The following is a 22,736-nucleotide window of genomic DNA, read 5'->3' as shown; positions in this document are numbered from 1 at the left end:
CCCCAGCAAGCTTCCGTCTGCCCTTCTGTTTCTGTCCCTTCCCAGGCCTCCGCCCTTTGCCTCTACCAGCCAGAGCCAGGCGCCCACGGATGGCCTGCCCCCGGCACCGCCTGGTCCAGGAAGGGCTCAGCTCTCGGAGACCAGCACCTGGGAGGCCTGGGAGGGGGGCTGCGGACAGCTGGGGAGTGGGTCTCTGGCTGACTGCTTTTGGAGAGGAAAAAGCATCTTAAGAATGTTTTCTTCTTGGTTTATCAAGTTATCTCCTGCCGAAAGTTGTAGTGGTGGGGAGGGGGCGTCGGCCATCCACCGTCTTCGGCATCTTCAGGCTGGGTTTGGTTTTTGCCGCGGGCAGGAGAGTCATCACGTGCAAGCGGAAGCCAAAAGCGCCAGCCCGCTTTTTTGTTTCCAGCCACCTTATCATTTAGACCAGGCTTTCTGTTGAACCATCTTGGGGCCACAGTCTCGGAAGGCGTAGCTGGCCGGGCTCCTGGGTGACCGGGGGAGTTTGGGCTGGACTGACTGTGTCTGGGGGCCCCCTTGCACACGCCCACCACGGAAGCACATCCTGAGACGCCCTGTGCAAGGGGGCCCTCCCTGCAAGCCGCCTTCAGACGCTCCTTTGTTTTCTGCAAGTGATGACCATGGTCCTGTTCTGCTGGTACCACGACTCGTGCAGCCGCCTGCCCTCCTGCTGGTTGGGCGTCCCTTTCCAGGGTCCTCTGGGGACTCCCTGGCCCAGGTCAGGGCTGGCTGAGTCTTGCCCCAGGGACACCTGTAGCCCTTGCTGCCAGGTGTTGGGTCCCAGGGACGCCGAGGGCCTGAGGGGCTCGTGTAGAGGGTAGGCTCGGGGACCTCCGGAGTGTGCCCAGAGTGGGGTGGCAGGAAGGAGCTCGGCTGGGAGGCGGGGGCTGAGGTCTTGGCCTGGCCGCGGTCCAGGGTCCCCGCTCCGTACCTGCAGCTGTCCCGTGCCGACCACTATCTCTGTCGAGGACGCTGGCTCCCGCCCCATTTTATATTTCTGGAAGTTTACAGTCGTGGTGCATCAGCCCAAAGTCATTGGCTTGTGTTTTGGGATTTTTTTCTTAGTTTTCAGATTTTTTTTAAACAAAGTATTTTTTTAGGTGCGATAACCCAGAAAGGGCCCGTTGGGTGTGTGTGTGTCCTGAACCCCTGATACTGAGCTGGGAGCCTGAGCCTCCCATGGCTCCTCTGTGCCTGGGGTGGAGGGGAGGGGCCCACCCCCCTGCCCGTGCCTCCCACCCCCCTGCCCGTGCATCGGTGCGTGGGAGGATGAGGGAGCAGACGCCTGCACCCAGGCTGGCATCTGGCCCAGCTGAGAGGGGCCGGCCCCTTGCCTGGTAGAGCCCCCAGCTGGCGAAGGGGCCGGGGCGCAGGGGCGAGTCGGGACGGTCCCAGCCAGGCAGCCGGAGCTGGAGGCTGAGCCTCTGTGTGAAGTCACCTGTCCGGTCCTCGGGAGGATGTGCAGGAGGCTCGACAAAGACTGTAACCGACCCCGTTCCCTTTACTTTGTACTCTGTGTATGTCTTGGTTTTCTGTGTTTTAATAAATCCTTTGGGAAAGGATTGGATCAAAGAGTGTTTTCCTAGCCACTCACTGATCTAGGATGGGGGTGGCCGGGGAAGGATGTGAGGGGGATGTCATCTAAAGCCACCTCCCACCTGAGAAGACACAGCCCCGTGAGGCTGAAGGGCTCGCTGGGAAGGGGGAGCCCCGAAAAGGGGTGTTCAGGGGTGGTGCCCGCCCCTCCCACCTGCCTCCTGAAACAGCATTGCTCAGAGGAGCACTGAGCCCCCAGAGACAGCCCCCGGGCCTCCCTGGACCCTGACCTCCCTGTCCCCAGGCGGGTCCAGCAGCCTCCAGCCTCCCACCGACTTCCATCCCTGAATCGCTTGGGAGAGAAGGGGGTCTCGGTCCCCAATCTTTGCCCCTCCCCCAGGGCCCTTCTCCCAGCCTCTGCTCGGCCCATCTGCTGGCCTCTGCAGGGCACAGCCTCCTCCCCCTCCCCCTCCCCCTGGCCCAGCCCTGACCCCGAGGACCCCCGCAAAGGAGGGGAGCAGACCCCGACGGGCTTGGGTTTTATTTTGTCATTCCATAAATACGGCGCTGCGTCTCCACCGAGTGTCATTTGGAAGTGCGAGGTATACGGCATCTGCCTGTGTAGGGGATGCAGTTAGCTGAGGAGCCACAGTCATTAAAGTAAAGGGGGGGAGAGAAAAATAGCACATTATTTACATGACGGGAGAGAAGAGAAGACAGAGCAGGCCCCCCTCTCGTCCTCGGGACCTCGAATCTGCCGTCGATTCAGGATGAAAAATGCTGAGGGCTCTGTGTGTCATTAGCAAGGAAGACTGGTCCTGTCCTGACCCACACCGGGCCTTCTTCCGGTGGGGCACTGCCAGGTGGACCCCTGGGGGCAAACTCTGCTTCAAGGGGAGGGTGAGAGGCTGGCTGGCAGCTGGGGCTCTTGGCGGGCTTCCCCTCAAGCAGGTGGGGTGCGGCTGGCTGGTCTGAAACCCACGCCGGGCGGGGCCCAGGCTGCCCCTCCGGGGCCTGCCTTGGCCCAGCTCTTCTGTTTCCAGGCTCTGACTGCCTTTGGGTCCCACTCCACTGTTTCCCCACTCCAGCACCCTCCAAGTCGGGGGACCCTCCCTCAGGAAGCGGGGTGCCATCCCTCCACAGCCACTTGCAGTGGGGATACAGAACCAGGCCGTGGATGGTGCCCCAGGGCCGGGAAGCTGCTTGGGTCTTTGCGCTGGGCATTTAGGCCTTGGTAGAGCTCAACCCTGGGGGCCCTTGTCTCCCTCCGTCTGGGAAACACGCAGCCGGCGGGCTCGGCCTTCCCGGGTGTGGCTCGTGGCGTGGGGGGTGGCGGTCCCGACCTCGGCCCCGATTGCATGCCCTGGCCCCTCTTCCAGCAGTGGGTGGGCATGGTGACAGCAGTGTGGAGGGGGCCCAGCCATCTCGCCAATGAGCGGCCGGTAACCTGGCCCCTGAGCACGGCCGGCTGCTGCGCCTGCCCGGCCCAGAGCACTTGTCCCCGCCTGGTTGGGCCTGGGATGAAAGCCGCCCCACTGCAGTGTCCTGTCCTCAGAGCCAGATCCCACTGTGTGATGCTGGGGAGTGGCTGGGGGTTGTGCTGGGACAGGCTTGTCCCCTCCCCACACCCACAGGCTGAAGCGTGCGGGGGACTTGGTGAAGAGGACATCCAGGGGCCCGGTCTACAAAGAGGCAGAAGGTTCTAGACTCCAGGGCCAGTACAAAGGTCAGGAGTGGAGGAAGTTGCCCCCCTCCCCCCACTTTTGTGGCTTTCTTAAAGCCAGTTTCCCAGGCCTCGGCTCAGCCAGGACTGGACGGTGGCCCCTCTGAGAATAATGGCGGGGGGGGCCTCTCTGAAGGGCAAAGCGGGATGAGCTGTCTGCCCAGGGGCACGAGGGCCCGTAGTCGGTGGGCCGGGGCGTCTGCAGAGCTTGGCCCCCAACTCCCACCCCCCACGGCCAGCAAAGGCTGGGCGCCGCTCAGGACTAGGGGGGCTGCGCCTCCCGGCGGTCGGCCCCCCTCCCCGCCTCCATCCCTGCAGCCCCAGGCCCGGCTGCAAAGGGGCTGACGCTTGTGAACGTCCCGCCCTCCCTCCCTGTCCCCAGTCTGTTCCAGCCTTGGGGGGAGGTGGGGCTGGTGTGGACAGGAATGACGGACCCCAGCCATCCCTCCGTCTTCGTGGGCTGTGTGCAGGTGTCCTGGGGGTGGCACTGCTGCCCTGGTAACAAGCTCTGAGCACCCAAGACAGAGCACCTCGCCCCACCTGGTCTGAGGCCTCGCAGGGGACACTGCTCCGTGGAGAGGCTCCCGGGGTCTTTTCCTAGACTGCGGGCGCCGCTGCTGGCGGGCCCCCAGGCCCCAGGCACACAGCACAGAAAACCCCAGGGACTCTCCCTCGCTGAAAGGGTCCCAGCGCGTTCATCTCTGCAGACCCCAGGGCCACCGCCCCACGGGCACAGCAGAGGCTGGCTACCCGGTGTGTGGCCAGCGGCCACAGTCCAGCTGAGCACGCATGATCTCGGGGCCTTTTGGGGCGAGGACAGAGGGTCGGAGGACTGGGCGCCTGGCAGCGGGGGAGGGCAGGTGGGGCCCTGGAGGGACCTGGACTGGAGCCCAGGCACTGGGGCTCATCAGTTGTTTGCGGAGAGGAAGCCTGCGGGGCGAGGAGCTTGAAATCAGAGCCCCCCAACTTTTTGTGGGTCCCAAACTGCAGGACGGATCTCCCTGGATCCCTGCCCCTGACAGCAAGGTGGCGGGGGCGGGGGGTCAAGGGGCAGCTGGGAAGGCCCCTCGGAGACACACTGGGGCGGGTGGTTGGGAGAGGGGGCTGGGGGAAGAATCCGAGGTCAGGCCCGAGGGAAGTACCTGGAGCCCGTGGCAAAAGCGGGAACGAGGGAGACCCCGGAGGGAGGCCTGCCCCGCCCAGGGCCCCGCCCAGGGGCCACAGGAAGAGGCAGACCCGGCTTCCTCTTCCCTTCCCCAACGCCAGGTGGGGTTCTCGGCAGAGGAGAGGCCAGCTCTGCCTGCCCCCAGGCCCCAGCTGGTCTTGGCCGGGCCTGGGCTTGAGTCTCTGAGACGGCCCGTGGCTGGGCGAAAACGTGGTGGTTTCCTGGAGGAGGAGCAGAGACGGCGGGCTTGGGTGGGACCGCACGAGTGCCTTCGAATCAACGCCGACTCCCCGACACGCACCCGACATCGGTCCTGCGAAGCAGCGGGTGGTGTGTGGCAGCGACTTTTGAGATCTTTTCCCGGTGACATCTTGGTGTGTTGTTTTGTTTTTGAAGCAAACCACACTCTTGACTTGGCTTCAAAATAGCTTAAGCGAGCTAACAGAGAGGCTAGGAGGGAAACGGAAACCGTCCAGGCAAACGGCCGGGGGCTTCTTAGGATCTGTAGTCCTTTTTGCTGTAGGGTTTATTGCCCAAAATGCTATCGATCTCGTGGATAATGGAAGACGACAGTTTTGGAAGGACCTGTGTGCAAAGATGGGAGCTATTCAGAAGCTACCACCAAGACTGGCCCGGCCTGCAGGTGAGGTGGGGTGTAACGGAGCAGGGCCCTATGGGGCCTTCCTGGAGCACAGCTCCACCCCTCCACCCCTCCACCCCACAACGTCCTACGCCTGCCTCTTACCTGTAGAAGAACTTTAGCCCAAGAATAAATTTAATCGGAGAAATGAGAAAATGCAAAAGCAAAGAAAAGCAGTCAAACGGGACAAAATAATGATGGTTTAGCCATTAAACAAAGTCAAGGACTTTGTTTAGCCCTCCTCAAGGGCTATAGGTCATATTCTGAGCCATGTCCTTTGAGCTGTTTTGCAGCTACCGAAACCCCTACCAGGTGTAAAAAGTAACTGCATGATGACCAGACTGTAGCCATGAAATAAGCTGCTCCATCCTGCACAATTCCAAGAACTGGCCTCAGGGAAATGGGAACAAACTGACCCTGGAGTTGAAGATTAACTGTACTTAAAACAATCAGGTGGCCCTGCTCAGATGACCACATGACCAATTTCAAGACGACCGTCAGAGCTAACTGTGCTGCTCTGTACAGAGCCTCCTCCCTCTGCCCCCAAAGCACCCCTGAAACTCCCCTTTAAAAGCTCTTGCCCCCTGATCGACATGGGGAAATTGGACCTTTGGGATGTGAGTCCACCTTCTCCCAGGATCGCCAGTTTCCTCAATAAAGCTACCTTTCCTTTAACCCAACACTTGTCTCTCAGTATTGGATTTTTCTTTTTTTTGGCCACGCCGTGCAGCTTGTGGGATCTTAGTTCCCCAACCAGGGATAGAGCCCGTGCCCCCTGCAGTGGAAGGGCAGAGTCCTAACCGCTGGACCTCCAGGGAAGTCTCAGCATTCCGATTCTTGAGCGATCAGCAGCTGAACCTGAGTTCTGTAACAGGGGGACATTCTTCCAGCTGCCTGCTGGCCCCAGACTGTCCTGCTCTCATTGCATGCGGCTCCTGAAGCAGATGGGGGCCATGCTGCTTCTGTATTCCAGAAGGTTTGGAGCAGAGGGAACCTGCCCTGGTCTAAGCTCTGCCCCTCAAGTGGAAGGACAGCGACGGCATAAAATGCAGATTCCAGGACCAGAACACCTGATAATCCACACCCCCAAACTGCTTTTTCCAGCTGTCTTGACCTCAGCCAACGGCAACATCCCCCTTCCAGGTGACAAACCCCAGGGGCTGTCTGACCTGCTATCCCGCACCCTCACATCCAGTCTGGCAGCCAGTCCTGTTGGTCCATCTTCCAGAACATCCAGACGATCCAACCAGCTGTCCACCTGCACCACGGCCCTCCCTCGCCCTGACACCGTCATCACTTCCCAGCAATCTCCGTGCTTCCCTTCTGCTCACCAAACTCTTTCCTCCACTCAGCAGCCAAAGCGCGAGAGGGAGCCTTTTAAAATCTAAGTTGGATCCTGCCCCTCCTCTGCTCCCATCTCACGGGACCATGGCCGAAGTCCTTGGAGGGCATGCGGTGGCCCATGGGTCTGCCCCCACGCCCAGCTCATCTCCCGCCCCTGCCCCTCTGCTCCGGGCCCTCTGGCCTCATTGCTGTCCTGAGCTCGTGCCCACCCTGGACCTTCGCATCAGCCTGGAGCGTTCCTCCCCTATTTGCACTGCCCACTCCTCATCCTTCAAGCCTTTGCTCACAAAGTCACTTTGTCAACAAGCCTACCCTACAGCCCCCTTCAACCTGGGTCCACGGCTCGCCCCCTCCCTGCCCCTGCTGGACACCCCCGACCTTGCTCCAGGTTTCTTTTTCCAGAGTCCTTATCACCCTCCGACACATATTCTAATCTTATTTCTCGCATTTAGTGTTTTCCGTCTGTTCCAGCTAGAAAGCCAGCTCTTCGAGAGCAAGGCTTTTTGGTGGCTCACTGCTGTAGCCCAGGTGCCTTGAACAGTGTCCGGTATGTAGTAGGTGCTCAATAAGTAGGTGCTGGGCAGATGACTGGCTGAGACCCTGAGCTCTGCCCAGGGCCTGCAAGGCTGGCGGCCCCCACTCACCTGTATTGCTCCAATATTCTCCATCAGCTGGTCTGCACTGGAAGCGCCCAGGAGCACGGAGCTGACCCCCTCGTTCCTCAGGCACCAGGCTGGGGGGCAGCAAGACCAGAGGTGAGGGAGGCCCACCCAAGGCGGGGCCCTCTCTGGTTCTGCCCTGACCCTGCCTAGGCCAGCCTCCTGGGCATGGGGCTGAGGGTGCCCAGGAGTGGCCTGGCAAACCAGGGGCTCAGCAGTGCTGGGGGGACCTTGGCACCAACTGCCGCCAGTGGAGAGATGGCCCAAGCGCTCAGGGACCCCCCCCCATCCTCTCCCCATGAATGTGGGAGCCCGTTACCCACAGCTGGCTGGTGGAGGGGGTGTGGCCCAAGCACTCAGGGATTCCCGACATCTCCCTGGGACACCGGTCTCCACCCTGCTCCCCAGCCTCCTACCTATGGCCAGCTGGGGGAGGGTGCAGCCCAGGCGCTCCGCGATGGCCTGCAGCTCCTTCAGCTTGGCCTGCTGGCGCCGGCCCTCCTCACTCAGGATCTTGTCCTTCAGCCACTGGTAGCCCTGGTTGTGGGGTGAAGGCACAGCACAGCCCACAGGTGAGGGCAGGTCACCTGGACCTCTGTGTGCATGGCACAAAATGATGATTTGAGGCACGGCAGCAACCCCTGGCCCCGGCCTAACCATGTCCTGCTGTGGTCCAGACCTGGGCAGTTGGAAGGATGGGAACCGTTGCATCTGAAGCCTGTGGGCTGTCGGGGAGCTGAGGCCAGGCCCCTGAGCCTTGACAAGGAGGTGGACAAGCCGACCTTGCCTTCTCCTGGGAGGCTGGGCGGCCCAGGAAGTGTGCCCACAGCAAAGTCAGGGAGCCCCCTGGGAGGCTTGCTGGGGGTTGGGCAGGAGTGGGTGGGCAGGCCATCCTGCTCTTGAATCTGGGGCTGGGGTCTCCAGTATTGGCTCTGCCCTGGCCTGGGCAGGCCTTTCTCTCCCTGCTCCTTGTCCCCCAACCCCTGCAGCTGTAGACCCTCCTGATTCCCCACTCCGAGGTGTGTGTGTGTGTGTGTGTGTGTGTGTGTGTGTGTGGCACAGGCGGATCCAGAGCAGGTTGTGAGGGCTGAACCTGTGGGGAGGGCAGGAGGGCGGGGGAGTGAGGGGCTTCTTCACCTGGGGGATGTCCTACAGGTGGGCAGCCTTTCTAGACATGGGGTCAGGCCAGCTGGGGCTCCAAGTTCCCATGCTCCGAACCGTCCCGCAGACAGTGGCCCAGGGAAGCCCCGCCCAGCACCAACGTGTCTGCCCAAAGGCCCCACCCCTCCAAAATGCCCGTCCTGCCTGTACCCCTCCCCCAGCCCGGCTGCTTCTTCACCTTCAAGGAGGCTCTCGAGTAGGGCGGGATGCCACCGTCGTACTTTCCAGACACGATGCCGCAGGCCAGAGGGGACCAGGTCATGGCGCCCACTCCTGGGAGAGGAAAGCCGGACGAGGTCAAACCCAGGGTCCCGAGAAGGGGAGGGGCGGGGCGAGGGGGAAAGGGGCGGGGCAGGGCAGGGGCGAGGGGCGGGGCGAGGGGATCTGGGATGGGGTTGGGGCAGGGCTGGGGAGGAGGCGGAGCGAGGGAGAGGGTGGGGCGGGGCGGGGGCGGGGCCGGGAGGGGAGGCGCGAGGGCGGGGCCGGGCAGGGGATCCCACCTATCTTGTGGAAGAGCTCGGGAAGCTGCACCTCCACCTTTTCGCGCTGGAACATGTGGTACTCGGCCTGCTCGCAGATGGGCGGGATCAAGTTGAACTGCCGGGCAACGGAGTAGGCCTCCTGGGAAAAGCAAAGAGGGGCATGGAGGGTCCCTGCCGGTCAGCGGTTCTGGGGGGCCTCCGGGGCAGGAGGGAGAAGACACAAAGGCATCCCCAGGAACGGCTGGCCCGCCTGCCCCTCCCCTCTCCTCTCAGCTTTCCTGGGAGCCTGTTAGGCCCCCCTCCACGAGTGGAGAAAAGTGAGTAGGTTGTGGGATCCCAAGGCTGAAGGGATTTGGGGGGAAAGCACAACTCAGTAGTGAGGCTTGGCTTCTGGCACTTACTGGCCGGGTGTCCTTGGGTAAGGGGCTCACCCCCCTGTGCCTCAGTTTCCCCATTTTTCATGAGGGTCAAATGAGCCAACAGTGTTGGCAGCCCTCAGGACAGTGCCTGCCTGTTACTGGTTTTATCATGATTGTCACTCTAGGGCCTGGACCCAGGATGATGGCAGAGGCAGAAAACACTCGGTCAGGAGGGGAAAGTGGCCGGCATCAGCCCATTTCTGGGACTTGGAGGTAAAGGCCTCCACTCTGCAGACCGGATGGGTGTGAGCTCCTGGGGAAGCCTGTCTGCCAGCCGGAGAGGCCCTTTCCCCTTTAGCATGAGACTCAGCTTTCACATGTGTAATGTGGGGATGAGATCCTGACACGTCAGTGAGCTCCGTGCTGGGTCCAGGCAGCTTCAGAAAAATGCCAAATGATCATTAATGCTGCAAACGCCAAAGGCTGATTGATACCATGGGCTTCTAAAGTTGTCTGTAACTTGAAATGAAAATCCTGCTGAATTTTTTTTTTTTTTGGATGAACCAGAAATCTGGGGCTCACTAGAGGAGAAACCCCCTAGCAGGGATGCCAGGACGTGGGAAATTCTGGTGGGTGGGGTATGGGAAGGGCTGAGGTTGGGAGGAGGCCTGGAGGCAGGGGGGAGGGGGCCAGCCTGAGAGCTAGTCCTGCGAAGACGCAGTCCCCAGGCCTCTGCCCTCCCCCGACCAACCAGCTGCCTGCCTCTGAGAAGCCACCCTGCCGACCCTTCTGGGATACCCCAGAAATATTATGAAGCATCTGTCACCCTCAGCTACTGATGGCTCCCGTGGAGGGAAATGACAAGGAAGGGCATGCCTTCCTGGAAGTGCAGGTGAGGGGGAAACATCATGGATTATGAGATGGAAGCCCAGGCTCTGAGCTGCACGGCCTGAGCATCCATCTTGGCATGGGCTGTGTGACCTTGGGTGTGTTACTTAACCTCTCTGTGCCTCAATGTCCACATCTGAGAAACAGGATAACAGTAGCACTTACCTCATAGGGCACTGTGAGGATTAAATGGGAGTCAGTCCACATGAAGCCCTCAAATCTAACGGCACCCGGAACACCACAAGAGCTCAGCACGGTGGCTGGCACTGTCACCGCTGCTGAGCACTGGCTGAGCTCCAGGACCCCTGCTAAGAGCTTCACACCTGTTCTCTCAGATAATCCTCACAATAGCCCCATGACGGGGCAGGTCGTCCTTGCAGTCTTGTTCTACAGGTGGGGAAACTGAGGCTCAGAGAGGTGAAGCCATCTGTCTGGGGCCGCGCAGTGCTGGGATTCAAGCCCAGACCCCTGTCTGCAAGGCCTGCAGACATCACTGCCACATGTCACCATACTGTCCCTCCCCATAGTACCCAGTTATCTGTGCATTAGGGACCAACGGCACTGAACCTGCTAGAGCCCCGGGGTCATCATCCACGGAGCTGGGGCCGGGAGCCCAGCTGGGGGACACGCACACACCGAGAGGTCACTGTACCATGATCTCCATGGAGCTCCAGCGCGATGTGCCCCAGTACATGGCCATCCCCTGGTTAATGACGTGGGTCATGGCGCGCACTGTCTCTGTCACGAGAGAAGGGGAAACCACAGGTGGGGGGGGCGGCCGGGGGCACGGGGCCTGGCCTGGGGACATTCTGCAAATACAGGCGGGCGCCAGGAGGAGGGGGAGGGTGCTGCCGGGACGGCTTGCAAGCAGTGTACTTCCCGGCTCTGGAGTTGGGGGCGGCCTGGGTTTTCTGGGACCACAGAAAACAGTGAGCCGCTGTCCAAGAAGCTGGTCTTGAAAACAATGTCCCCCAAATAGTTAGAGGTCTTATGGAATCTTTGAAAAATGGGTTATGGATGGATTGAGACGTTTCTATGGCAGATTAGAGGGAGGAAGGAAAGGTGAGGTCAAAGAATGTGACTCTAGAATGGGGGGTGTTCTCTAGTCTGGGGAAGAATGGGGGACCCTGATGGCTCAGGAAGAACCAGATAAACGGATTAAGGTTACGATCAGATTGACAGACAGCAATAGGAAGTAACATAATTTCTGCCCATTTCTAGTCTCCCACTTGGGGCTACTCCGAACTCTCACTGGGATCTGGAGAATTGAATGGAGAGGTAATAATAGCATCTGTCGGGAGAAAGGGCAGGGTGTGGGGCCCTGGGTGGTCCCAGGGGTTGGGGGCTGCAGAGCGGAGCTCCCCTCGAGTCCAGAAGAGCCAGCAGTAGACACGGAAAGCCCCCTGTGGACCACGCCCCGACTTTCACACCAGCCCAGTATCCAGCAAGGGACCCTCTCCCCATCTACACTGTGATAGATTCTTCCTTGGACTCAAAAAAGTTTTTTGAGAAATAAAAATCTGCCAGTTAGCATTGCCCCCGAGGCTGTTTTGGCCCCGGGGGGGATATTGTGGTTTTTAAAATTGAACTCGACCTCAAATTTTAAAATTTTAAATGGCTCTTAGCTTTGTGGGATGACAGCTACCCCATCAGATGTCTCTCAGGTCCCATACAATGCTTGCAAGTTCCACTGCCCAAGGCAGCCTTGGAAGTTCAGTTGAAGTACAAGTGTTTCTAAAAACAAATACCCCTTGAAAGTCCCCATCTCTCCCGAAGTGGCCAGTGACATGGGGCAGCTGGGGTCCCTGAAGATGGTGGGGGTGGAAGGAAGGAGAATGCAGGTTGGTTCCCAGAGCTCCACCTTGGAATGGCCCAGGGCCACCGGAACCTTCTCTGGCAGAGAGCGACACCTCTGTTTGGGGGTGTCCCTTCCCATCCATCCTGGGTCCCTGAGTGCCCCTTTGACTGAGGTACCCTCTTTCAGTAGAAAGCTAGCTAGGGCTTCTGGGGTGGTGGTCTCCGTGGGCTTGCCGAGGACCTCTGAAAAAGTCACACCTTGGTTTCCACGGCTGTAGGCCAAGCCCTGTCCTCTCCTTCCTTCCAAGGTCAGGGACTGGGCTCTTCCCCACTCATCCCAGGGAGGGGGTCTGGCAGGGAAAGCGCCCCCCTCGGGCTCTCAGCGGGCCACCACTTTAACGGCCAACACTATTCGATGTGAAGAGCAGCGCTTGGTTGGAAGGTTGAGGGTCCCAGGAAGGAACCTGCCCACATCCGAACCCTGCGTCTGGGCTCCCAGCCCGGCCGTCCTTCTTGGGTTCTTTAGAAACACTCTTGAGGGGCCCTGTGACCATGCAGTGTGACTGCCCGATTCTTTTCAGCCAAGGCTCAGGCCCACATGCCAGAGAGGGGGAAGCAGAGGGCACCCCCGTTCGCTAGCCTGGCTTCTTGGAGCACAGCTCTCTCCTAACGCCCCTTCCATGCAGAGAGGGGAGTCCAGCGGGAGCCTGGGGGCCAGGGAGCCTGTGCGAGCCTGTCGCTGGCCTGGGAGGGAAGCGGTCCTGGGCAGTGGCAGGCTGGGGGCGGAGCCCGTGCACAGGAGCGCGGCGCTTGTGCCTCCGCCCGAGCTTGGTGTCAGTGATGCCAGAAGCAGGGACAAGTAGGGACAGCTGTCCGCCTCAATATTTCATGCTGTTGGACAGAAGCAGGAAGACCAAACCCTTCCAGCTGCTGCCAAACCCATGGCATCTCCTGCTGCGTCTCAAATAATACGTGAGAGGGGTCAGGTGGCAGTGCCAGTTGGCAGGCAGGAGCCCTTTCGCTGTGGACCACAGCCCAGTTCCCAGGGATACCAAGGCCTGCCCTTCGTGGGTGGGGTGGGGTGGGGTCCCAGGGTCCTTTGGCTTAGGGGTGGGCAGAGACCACTGCATGGCCAGAGGCTGCCCCGGGTCTCAGAGGCTCCCCAGCTCACGCAGGTATTTTTCAAGGAGGAAAACAACTGCACTTCAATGGTGAGCTCCGGCTGCAGGGCATGGGGTGAGAGTGACAGGTGGCCCAGCCCTCCCAGGGGACTGGAGCACTGCATGCCACTGGGGGCAGGGCAGCTTGTTGCTGGTGCCTTCACTTTTGGTGGAGGTGGGAGCTTAGCAAACGTGGAGAAGATAAAACCTGCTGGGGGCCAAGGTTCAGGGGTCCCCGGGGTGTTTGCTCCTGTGGGAACCTGGTCTCCCCGGCCCTCTCCCAGACCATCCGGGGTCAAGGTTTCTGGTGCGGATCACAGCAACCCCCAAGTCAAGAGGAGGCCCCGCGGATCACGGGTCGTGGCAATGCAAGGCAGTGCGAGGACGGGGGGTGCATGCACAGGAGTGAGGTGACAGCGTGGGCCAGGGGGACGGCGGGGCTCTGCGCCGCTTTGCTTTTCTTCACTTGCAAGGGGTTCCCATAAGGCACTTATTTCTCCTCTGTGCATTTTATGGAGAAGTTTAGTCATGGGGGCGGGGGAAGAGAGTCGTGTAAATAAAAGCACTGTCTCATAAAACGCAGCTCAGACACAGAGGTCAGTTGCCGGGCCGAGGGTACTGTGTACCTTCTATGATGAATGTCCTTGACTTGGAGGAACTAAATGGATCCCCTGGTGATAAAAGAAAGATGGAAAGAGACCAGAGTTCACAGCTGTGGGAACGCTGAGGGGCACAGTCTGACAAAGGGCATATGGGGTCGGAGGCTCAAATCACTTTTCGCAGAATACTCGTTTGGATAAAAAACCAACCACACGCACACACACACGCACGTATATATACACACGCACGGGTGCATATGGTATATATACAGACAAATGAAGAAAAAGTAACTTGAACATAACTGAATTTTCCAAGTCCCTGAAGCAGCAAAGCACAAATGAGAAGATGCCCGAAGCAGAAAGTTGGAGGAGATGCGGGGGCTGAGATCCAGGAGTCAAAGAATAAACAAGCGCCTGAGAAACCAAAACCGCTTTTCAAAGCACCGCACGTCTTTTTTTTCTCCTCTGAGAAACAGTTCATTCCCCAGAGCAAAAGGTCCCCTAAACCCTCCCAGTAGAATATGGACCATGATTGAAAGAACGGAAAAGAAGGCCCAGCCCTTTGCAAAGAGTCATCATACTGTGACTTTAGCTAACGCTGCACGCGCACAGCTCAAAGCCAGGATGGGCGCGGACCCAGAGCAAGGACGGGACTCAGCCCGGAGGTGCTGGGGTGTACGTGAGGGGTCGAGCAGAGGCTGAGCTCAGGCCCGCCCCCCTCGCCCCTCCCCACACGGGGAAGGCCCCACCCTCCATAGCCCCAGGCCTGGGTGCCCAGCGGGCCCTGCGGTGGTGCCATCAGAGCCTCAGGTGCAGAGCTTTCTGCTCTCTTTGGAACGGTGACGCCCGGGCAGTCAGTGCTTCCGGGGAGAACGTACCTTCCATGGGCGTGTTGGGGTCCGGGCGGTTGGCAAACACCACGTCCACGTACTCCAACTGCAGCCGCTCCAGGGAGGCTTTCAGCCCTGGGGGAAGGAGTGGGGAAGGACTGTTACCATCTTCACAGGCATTCCTGGGCCCTCGTGCGTGCGTGCGTCTCAGGGAGCAATAGGTGAAAGGGACGAGGCCCCTGGCACCGGAAGCTGTGGACGGCAGGGCGCATCTGTGGGCACGGGCCACCTAGGTGGAGAAGAGCCATGAGAGAAGGGGGGGGTGGGGTGGGGTCCACAGGCCCAATGTCCTGTGACGGCACGGAGGGGGCTCCTCCTAGAGTGGCCCGGGTGGAACAGGGAGAGCCAGGCCACCTGACACGGAGGACAGCTGCGTCGATCATCTATGGCACCGAAGGCCGGTGGGGCCCGAAACGCATGGGTACTTCGCAGCGGCTCAGCACAGAGCTGCAGAGCGCAAGTGCCGGGCTGGGGGACGGGGCAGGGCGGGCAGCAAGGCCTCCTAATCATTTGATTGTCAGTGGAGTGACTGTATTACCTTGACGACGGTGAGCGTGGGGAGAAGAGGCACGGAGATAACACAGATCAGGGTAAGTGAGACATCCTGGCACCTCCAGCCCAGTGCTCCCGTGTGCCGAGGCCCAGGCCGTGTCTGACACGCACCCTCGCCTGGGTCCTTCCCGATTCCACTAACCCCAGATGTGGGCATTCTTACCGTGCCCATTTTACAGATGCTGCCACAGAGGCCTGGGGAAGTGATGTCCCTTGCTCAGGGCCACCCAGTGGGCACAGGGCCTATAGCCTAGATTGAAACCCAGGCCCGTCTGTGTCTTCTCAGGGACAACACTGCCTAGCCCAGGGCAGCACGGGCCCCGCCCACCCATACCCCTGTCCCCTCCCTCACGACACGGAGGGTCCACCCCATGCGAGTCTGGGTGAACCAGAGCACGGGCTGTCCCCAGGCTCCGGGCCTGTAGCATTGGTGGGGGAGGGGCACCGTGCTTTCTTCACTCTCGCATCCACGGGAAGATGCCGTGGGTTTAGGGGGCCGTGTGGAGCCAGGGCCCCCCTCACCTTCTATTATGTGCTTCCTGGAAAGGCCCCTCTCCGTCTCGGCTCTGAAAAACAGGCGACAGCACGTGTGATATCGCAGGCGGTTTGGGGGAAAATGTTCACAACGCAAAAGTAGGTCAGCTCGTGCCACTTGTAGTCTGATTCCAGTTTGGGGATAAAACCACGAGGCTATGCGGGTTTGCTTGTGGAGATGACCTGGCAGAGCTGGGCTGCCCGCCCGCCGCCCTGGGGAGGTGGGGCTCAGCGGGGCACGGAGGTTTCTGCTTTTCAATTGGCCCTTCTGTCTGGCTTGGATTTTTTTTCTTTTTTGGCTTGGATTTTTTAAAAATTAAAAATGAATCCCATTTCTAATTCCTGTGAAGCCCATTTTGTCCAGCCGCGGAGAGAATATGGGGCCAGATCCCTGGAGGATGGCAGGAGCGGTCTGTGGCCCAGGGAAGGTGGAGTGACTGGGACAGTTCATGAATTTCCTGTGTTTTCCAGAAATTTTTAGGATGTTACCTTTGTAATCAGAAATAAACCAACCCACAAAAGTAAAAATAAAAATGAGACAAGGTTCGAGTACAAGGCAACTCAGACAAAGCTGCTTTTCTGGAACGTGACGTCCCTCAATAGGGACGGCACAAGCCAGGGCAGATGGCTGCACAAACGCCAGCCCGCCCCCTGCTTCCGGCACCGGGAGACAGGAGACCGTGCTGCCCACGTGCTGTCCTCCAGGAGGTTCCTGAGGTCCAGGACAGACCCCGTGCAGCCTCTGTTTCCCCAGGATAACTACCCCCTCCCCACCCCCAGGGGCCTCCTAAATCAGGGGTCTCTGCAGACCTGGCCCCCCGGCCAGGGGCATGGTCTGCCCGCTGCACCTACTTTCCTCCCCAGAAGATCTTGGTGGTGATGACGAGGCTGGATCGTCTGCAGAACAAGAGAAGGAGCAGGAGGGGTGTTACTGGGCATGATCCCTTGGGGTCCTCCCTGCCCCCCACCTCCCCCACTGTCTTCAGCTCTTACACAGGGGTCCTAAACGCTTCTCATCCTGGAGCATAGGGCGTGAAATGGGGCGCCTCTCTGCCATTCGATGTCGGGGGTGTGCCGAGCCCAGGGGCCTGGACTCCCCATTGAGCCGGGAGACAAGCCACGGATGTAACTAACATGTGGTTGCAACTAACTAACCACGGAACTAGGGTTGGGCAGTCGGGGCTGGAGGGAGAGGGAGTCTAGTGCGATGGAGCCTGGAGCCCAGAGGAGGGGGGCGTTCGGGAGGGGGGAGGGCACGGCTCAGGGAATAGAAGGTGGCGCTGCTCCCTGGGGACTCCAAGGAGGTCAAGTGTAGGGGCTGGCGGGTGGATGGAGGGCTCCGGTGAGGACGGAGCCAGGCAAGGGACCACGCTGTCTGGTTCTTCCTCTACCGGCTGAGGCTGTTTCTGAAAAGCTGTGTGTGGGGCAGCCTTGGGGAGCGGCCCGTGGGCCACTGAGGCGGGGGCAGGCTAGGGTGGGTGGGGCTGACCCGAGAGGCAGGCAGGTGATGTTCCTGGGGGTTCGGGCTTCGGTGGCTGAAAGCCAGAGGAAAGGGCATAGAGTCAGGTCTCCCGCTGCAAATGCACAAGAGGCAGCGCTGACCCCTTTGTGACTTCGCCTTGGAGGGACAGGTGGGCGGGGGGTCATGATGACTCCTCCTGGCCACATTTGACCTTGACCATTCCCATAGGAGGGTGACAGTGTCCCCTGGGGTCGTGCTTTCCTCTAGTGGGGGTTGTAGGGGGAGGACTGCTCAGGAAACAGCTCCTCAAAGCCAGGAGCTCCACAGCCGCCAGTGTCGCCTGCGGGCAGGCCGGCCGGATCACCTAACCGGAATCTATCATCTCCTCGTGAGTTCAACTCAGATGTTATCAGGGCCCTCGCTAACAGGCGCAGTTTCCTTTTAACTGCAAAGTGAGCAGGGATACATTTTGGTTTCCATTAGAGCCGAGAAGAAACAACATGGGTGGGGCAGGAGGAGGGGTGTCAGTCATCTAGGCCCCAGAGGTTGGGGGGGGGGAGACTCTGAGTTCGTGCACTAGGGGAGGGGAGGGGAGGGGAGGGGAGGGGAGGGGAGGGGAGGGGAGGGGAGAGGCCCAGCCTTCTAACTGCTTCTGACTTTGCTGAAAATAAAGACACACAGGCCACAGGGACCCCAAAATGCAGTCAAGTGCTCAGCCTGGCCTGACTCCAGGAGGGCGGGCGGGAACTCTGCTTGACCCCAGACACAAGGCTCCTGACTGGCTTTCCGGGGGAGGGGGGAGCTCCCCCCCTCACCAGGGCGCAGGCCCTGGCTCCCCGGGGTGGCCACACACAGTGTGAATGCTCGCACCCCCGTGCACCCCCAGCAGGAAGCATGGGGCTGCCTCTATTCTGGGACGTTCTCACCTTCCCAGCAAGAAAAATTCTAGAACCGCCAGGCCTTAGAATGCCTGGCTGGTGGCACAAGGGTGATGAGGCCGACCCTGGGTGCTCCACCGGAAACCAGGAAGGAACAGCCACCGGATCCTCGCCCGCCCAGGCGGCCTGCCCTTCGCACCCAGGACCCCAGGGCGTTCCTCTCCCCTCCCACCAGCCTTCTCCAGCCTCTTCCCTGTGCGTGCGCGCCCTGGGGATGGAGCACAGAGAGCAGCGTAATTACCTCCAGCCCTTCTTCTTGATGATGTTTCCTAACACCACTTCAGCCCTGCCAAAAAGACGGAGACATGGGGACTTCATTACAGCGTAACAGAGACACCAGACCTCGCCCCACCTTGACAATCAGCCACAGGTCCCCTCTGTGAAAATGCCACTGGGGCCAGGGAGCCGGGCTGTTAATGCCCGTTGGCTCGGGAAGCTCATTCCAGAGCAAGCAGAGCGCCTGGGAGCAGCTGGGTTCCTCCCCCGTGGACTGGCCGTGGGCGTGTGCCACTTGACCCAGCAACGGCAGCTCCGGCTCCCGCGGAGAAGGAAGGAGCAACGTCTTGCTCGGCAAGACCAGCAGCAGAGACCGTTGCCCTGGCCCGTTGGAAATTCACCGGGGAAAACGCTCGGCAACGTTACATTGCTGACGTTTCTAGACGTGTGTGTTTTTTAAAAGGTAAATTATTCACCAAGGGCATCCTCTGTTTGCAGAGACAATCAACATGTACTCAGGGCTGAATTTCCAGCCGAGTGCGTGCGTGTGCGTGCGTGCGTGTCTGTGTGTCTGCGTGTCCCTCCTGTTTCTTGCTTCTGAACAACAGAGAGACAGATGCCATGCTGACCGCGGTCTGTTCTGCTTGGCGCCCCTCCAGACCCTGCACCAAACTCAAGCCAGCCAGGGTCACGCGTGGACCGTTCCAGCCTCGCTTGGCACTGCAGCGCTGGATTAACTTTTAAGAACTTTCTGCTTGTGGCGAAATGTTTCTGAGCAAAAACAACAGACGGAGAACCATCCATACCCAGCGCTACATTCCAATTATAACGGCGCCTGAGTCATCCACTCAGAAACAACGGGCTCGAATTTGTGAGCTGTTTAGCATACATTCTGCATGTTCTTCATCTGTGGTCAAGACGCACAGAAAGTCACTCAGCCCTGGGTCTCTTCCTTTTATTCCTGGGTCCCTCGTTGGTGGCACAAAAGATCAGGAAAGGAGGAAGAGAGGGGAGCAGGCAGTGGTCCTGGGGCTGCAGGAGCTGCAGGCAACGACTCACCCGAAGCCTGTGGCTTTCGGCTGTGAATTCTCCCGGCCATGAATTTGGTAAGCCTCTGCCCAGCGGGGGCACAGAAATCCTGCAGCTCTCCGGGCAGCGCCCAAAGCATGAGAAGCAGGGGCACTTAGGAAGACAGCTGCCTGGCACTCCGGTTAGCAAGAGGGACTCGGTGTGCTGGCCCCGGCATGCCAGACCCGGCTGCCCAGTTAAGCCGGGGGAAGAGAAGACGGTGACGCAGACGGTGTGGCTGCCGTGAAAGGGGGGTGCCGGGCCTGGACACGGGGCCATCTGGAGCTGCCTTCCTCACGCTCTCCCGGGCAGCAAAACGGAGGCAGGCGCAGGGCCAGGGAACAGGCTGGGGTGCTCGGGATGCGGGGGGGGGGGACGCCTCTGGGCTTGGCATCTGCATCGGGCTTTTCCACCTCTGACCCTTGGGCTTAGCTCATCTGTCTGGAAAGCATTTCGCTCTGATGGAAAGCAGCTGCCGGTTTGGGGGGGTGGGGAGGGAGCTGTGGCATCAGGAGGAGAGAGGGCCGCTGACACAGGGTCTGGAGGAGATCTGGGGGTCCCAGTGGAGGCCTTCGGGGCTGTCAGATCATCAGACCAGGACTTGAGCAAAGTCCCAGCTGGGGGCCTGATTCTCGGTACCCTAGGCCCCACGGCGAGCTGCGGGTAATAACCCGGAGCCTGCGAGGCAGGTGCTGGTCCTGAGGCCACAGCGCAGGGCAGCGGGCCAGGCCGAGCAGCCCAGCTGATGGGAACTTGGCTCGCCCCAGGCCGCAGGGGGCCAGAGGGAGGACAAAGAGAGAGCCAACAAATGATTTCACAAACAAAAGCTGACTTTTGGAAACCCGATGCAGGAGAGTGGATGATTTGATTACAGTCAGTCTTTAAAACTGAAGCCAGCAGACTTGGCTGAAGAGGGCTTTTACATAATTGAGTAGGAGAGTTCACTGCCAAGATGGGAAGAGCAGCTCCCTGCAGCGCCTGGCGCAGCAGACCCTGCTCTCCCCGGCTCCCGAGAGGCCCTGCATTCCCTGCAGCCCTAATTGCACCATTAAGATGTGAAAGTAGCGGGCACGTGGGGCTGCCTGCACTTGGCGGGCACGGCAGGAGACCCCCCCCGGACTACAGCTTAATCACGGCTCTCGCCCAACGCAGCACCTTTGGCACCAGAAGGGCTGTGGTCATCTTGCTGCCTGAACACACGGGAGTTTAGCAGGTGACCAAATGTTCTGTGATTCTGGCCCCGTGGAAAGGCCACCTCCCCACGCCGTTTTACGGTTTAGAAAAGCAGGCAGAGCGGGAGGTGCAAACCCTCTGGGGAGCCAAAGCCCCAGGAGTAACAGAAGCTCCGGCTCCTCCCAGGGAAGCTGTGGTCGGCCTGCATCGCTGTTTCCCATGAGAAAAGGCACGTACTTGCCCGCCGCGTAGACTTCTGCGGTATCGAAGAGGTTGATGCCATTGTCGTAGGCCAAGGTCATTAGCTGCTCTGCCATCTGAAACGAGAAAACCGGGGCTGCTCACGGGCGGCACCATCTTGCCAGCCCAGGGGGAGGGCCCGAGGCTCCAGAGCACAAACTCGTGGCCTGGGAAGACCCCCCGTGTGCCCAGGCGGCCCTGGCCCCGCCGCAGGACAGGCTTGGAAGCAGCTCAGTGACACACCCATAGAGAAGAAAGAAGACAGAATGAGTGCAGAAACAGCCTCTGGATTGTGAATTTCTTGCGAGCAGGGACCCCACCTATTAGGTCATCTCGGGGCTTAGCGCCTGTGCTGAGTTGAATCGTGTCCCCCAAATTCATGTCCACCCAGAACCTCAGAACGTGACCTTATCTGGCAATGGGGTTTTTGCAGATGTAACTGGTTAAGATGAGGTCACCCTGCATTAGGGTGAGTCCTACATCCAACATGAGTGGTGTCCTTATAAGAACAGACACAGACACACAGGGAAGAGGCCATGTGAAGATGGAGGCGAAGGTCAGGTAATGAGCCTGCAATCCAAGGGAATGCCGAGGACCACCAGCCAGCCGCAGAGCTGGGAGACAGGAACAGAGCTCCTTCAGAGCCCTGGAGGCAGCGCGGCCCTGCGGACACCTTGATTTTGGACTTCTGGCCTCCAGAACTGCGACAGAATAGACTTCTGTTGTTTCACGTCACGCAGTCTTTGCTCCGGCCGCCCTGGGGAAGCTAACACAGCCCACAAGAGGAGCGTGATGAATCTTGGCAGAATAAACCCTCTTCAGAAGCTATGGCTAGAATGTGCCTGCGACGCTGTATCCCTCTGAGTTCTTCCCAGCAGCGGCATGAGGGTGAAATTACTGTTTGCAGGTGGAGGAACTGCCATCCTCAGCTAGCCCTCTGGCCTTGGCCCTGCTTCTCTAGTGCCTTGCAGACCGGGGTGGATGAATGGCAACCGACGGGCAGTCGGGGCCAGGATCCGAGGCAACCTGCCTGCAATTGACCGCCTCCTCCGAGATGCGGCGGATAATGAACTCTGCTGGCCCGCTGGACAGTGCAGCTATCCGTCTGAGCAGGGGTCACACATGCAAACTCCCCCACCAGCCACTTCGCGAAGCTCAGCTCAGAGCCCCAAGCCTCCCTCCCAGTAGCTAGCCCAGGGTGCGGTGAATAATACTTAACCCTCAGAAACTGCACGACAGAAAGCCAGCCAGCCAGCCAGGTGCAGCTTCTAGGAGCTTCTCCCAATACCAAACGCAGAAGCCCCACCGGCCAGGCAGGTAAGGAGAGGGAGGCTGGTGCCTGGTGAGGGTTGGTGGGGTGGAAGGGGGCTCAAACACTGCCAGGCGTGACCATATCCTTTTATTTTTCAAGAGAAGCCAGAAATCCAGGATATCGGGGAGCGGGGTAAGTTCTGATTTTCAAATGTTGGCAATGAACCCCAAAGGTTTCAGATGATGAGCAGGCCAAAGCTAACCCCCATCAGTCAGCCGCCGTCTTCCGAAAGCTCATTGGTGGAGGAGTTTTCTGGATCCATCTGCAGGGCGGACTGGCTCCTCTCCTTCCTCTGGCTCAAGTGTAACGATGTAGTCGGGGCACCCCTGCATCCTCCACGGAGTCCTCTCTCCCTCCTCCGCCTCCTTTCTGTGCCTCCGGAGCTCCAGGCACACCAGGCTCCTTCCCTGGTTATCCCGCCTTCATCCTTACTTTTCTGGGCTGTGTCCCACCAGGCCGCCGGAGCTCTGCCCAGGAGAGGACCATGTGCTGGGCCCCGCAGGTTACAAAGATGGTTTAGGCGTGCACGCTGTCTCCTGGGAGGGTTCTGAGCGAGGTGACCCAGGGCCAGGGCTTTTATTTTCATATTTCAGACACACACATATTTTCTTATGTCACCATCGTGCTCGCAGGGAGGCTACCACACTGTAGGTATTCTTTTGCATTTTGCTTTTTCATTTACAATACATCCTGGAAATAGACCCATAGCAGTTCGTGGAGATCTTCTTCATTCCTTTAAAAAATTTTTTTAAAAATCAGGGTAGGGGCTTCCCTGGTGGCGCAGCGGTTGGGAGTCCGCCTGCCGATGCAGGGGACG

The 22,736-nt window shown here is 59.6% G+C and overlaps 1 protein-coding gene across 2 annotated transcripts; it reads right to left on the bottom strand.

Annotated features, from left to right (window-relative positions):
- Nucleotides 1-4,816: 4,816 nt before the first annotated feature.
- Nucleotides 4,817-20,684, bottom strand: KCNAB2 (potassium voltage-gated channel subfamily A regulatory beta subunit 2). 2 transcript variants are annotated; one of them, XM_028487914.2, is made up of 12 exons: nt 20,605-20,684; nt 18,152-18,196; nt 16,363-16,407; nt 15,499-15,542; nt 14,413-14,499; nt 13,562-13,606; nt 10,631-10,716; nt 8,750-8,870; nt 8,428-8,522; nt 7,505-7,625; nt 7,074-7,162; nt 4,817-5,030 (listed from the first exon to the last, which is right to left on the bottom strand). In XM_028487914.2, exons 1-12 carry the CDS (start codon nt 20,682-20,684, stop codon nt 4,941-4,943), a joined length of 948 nt encoding a protein of 315 aa, XP_028343715.1. In that variant the 3' UTR covers nt 4,817-4,940. The 2 variants fall into 2 exon arrangements, with proteins under 2 accessions (XP_028343715.1, XP_028343716.1); XM_028487915.1 differs by lacking the exon at nt 13,562-13,606.
- Nucleotides 20,685-22,736: the final 2,052 nt, after the last annotated feature.

This window comes from Physeter macrocephalus, chromosome 3 (assembly GCF_002837175.3).
Source record: "Physeter macrocephalus isolate SW-GA chromosome 3, ASM283717v5, whole genome shotgun sequence".
Classification (NCBI taxonomy): domain Eukaryota; kingdom Metazoa; phylum Chordata; class Mammalia; order Artiodactyla; family Physeteridae; genus Physeter; species Physeter macrocephalus.
This window is presented reverse-complemented; position numbering and strand designations above follow the sequence as displayed.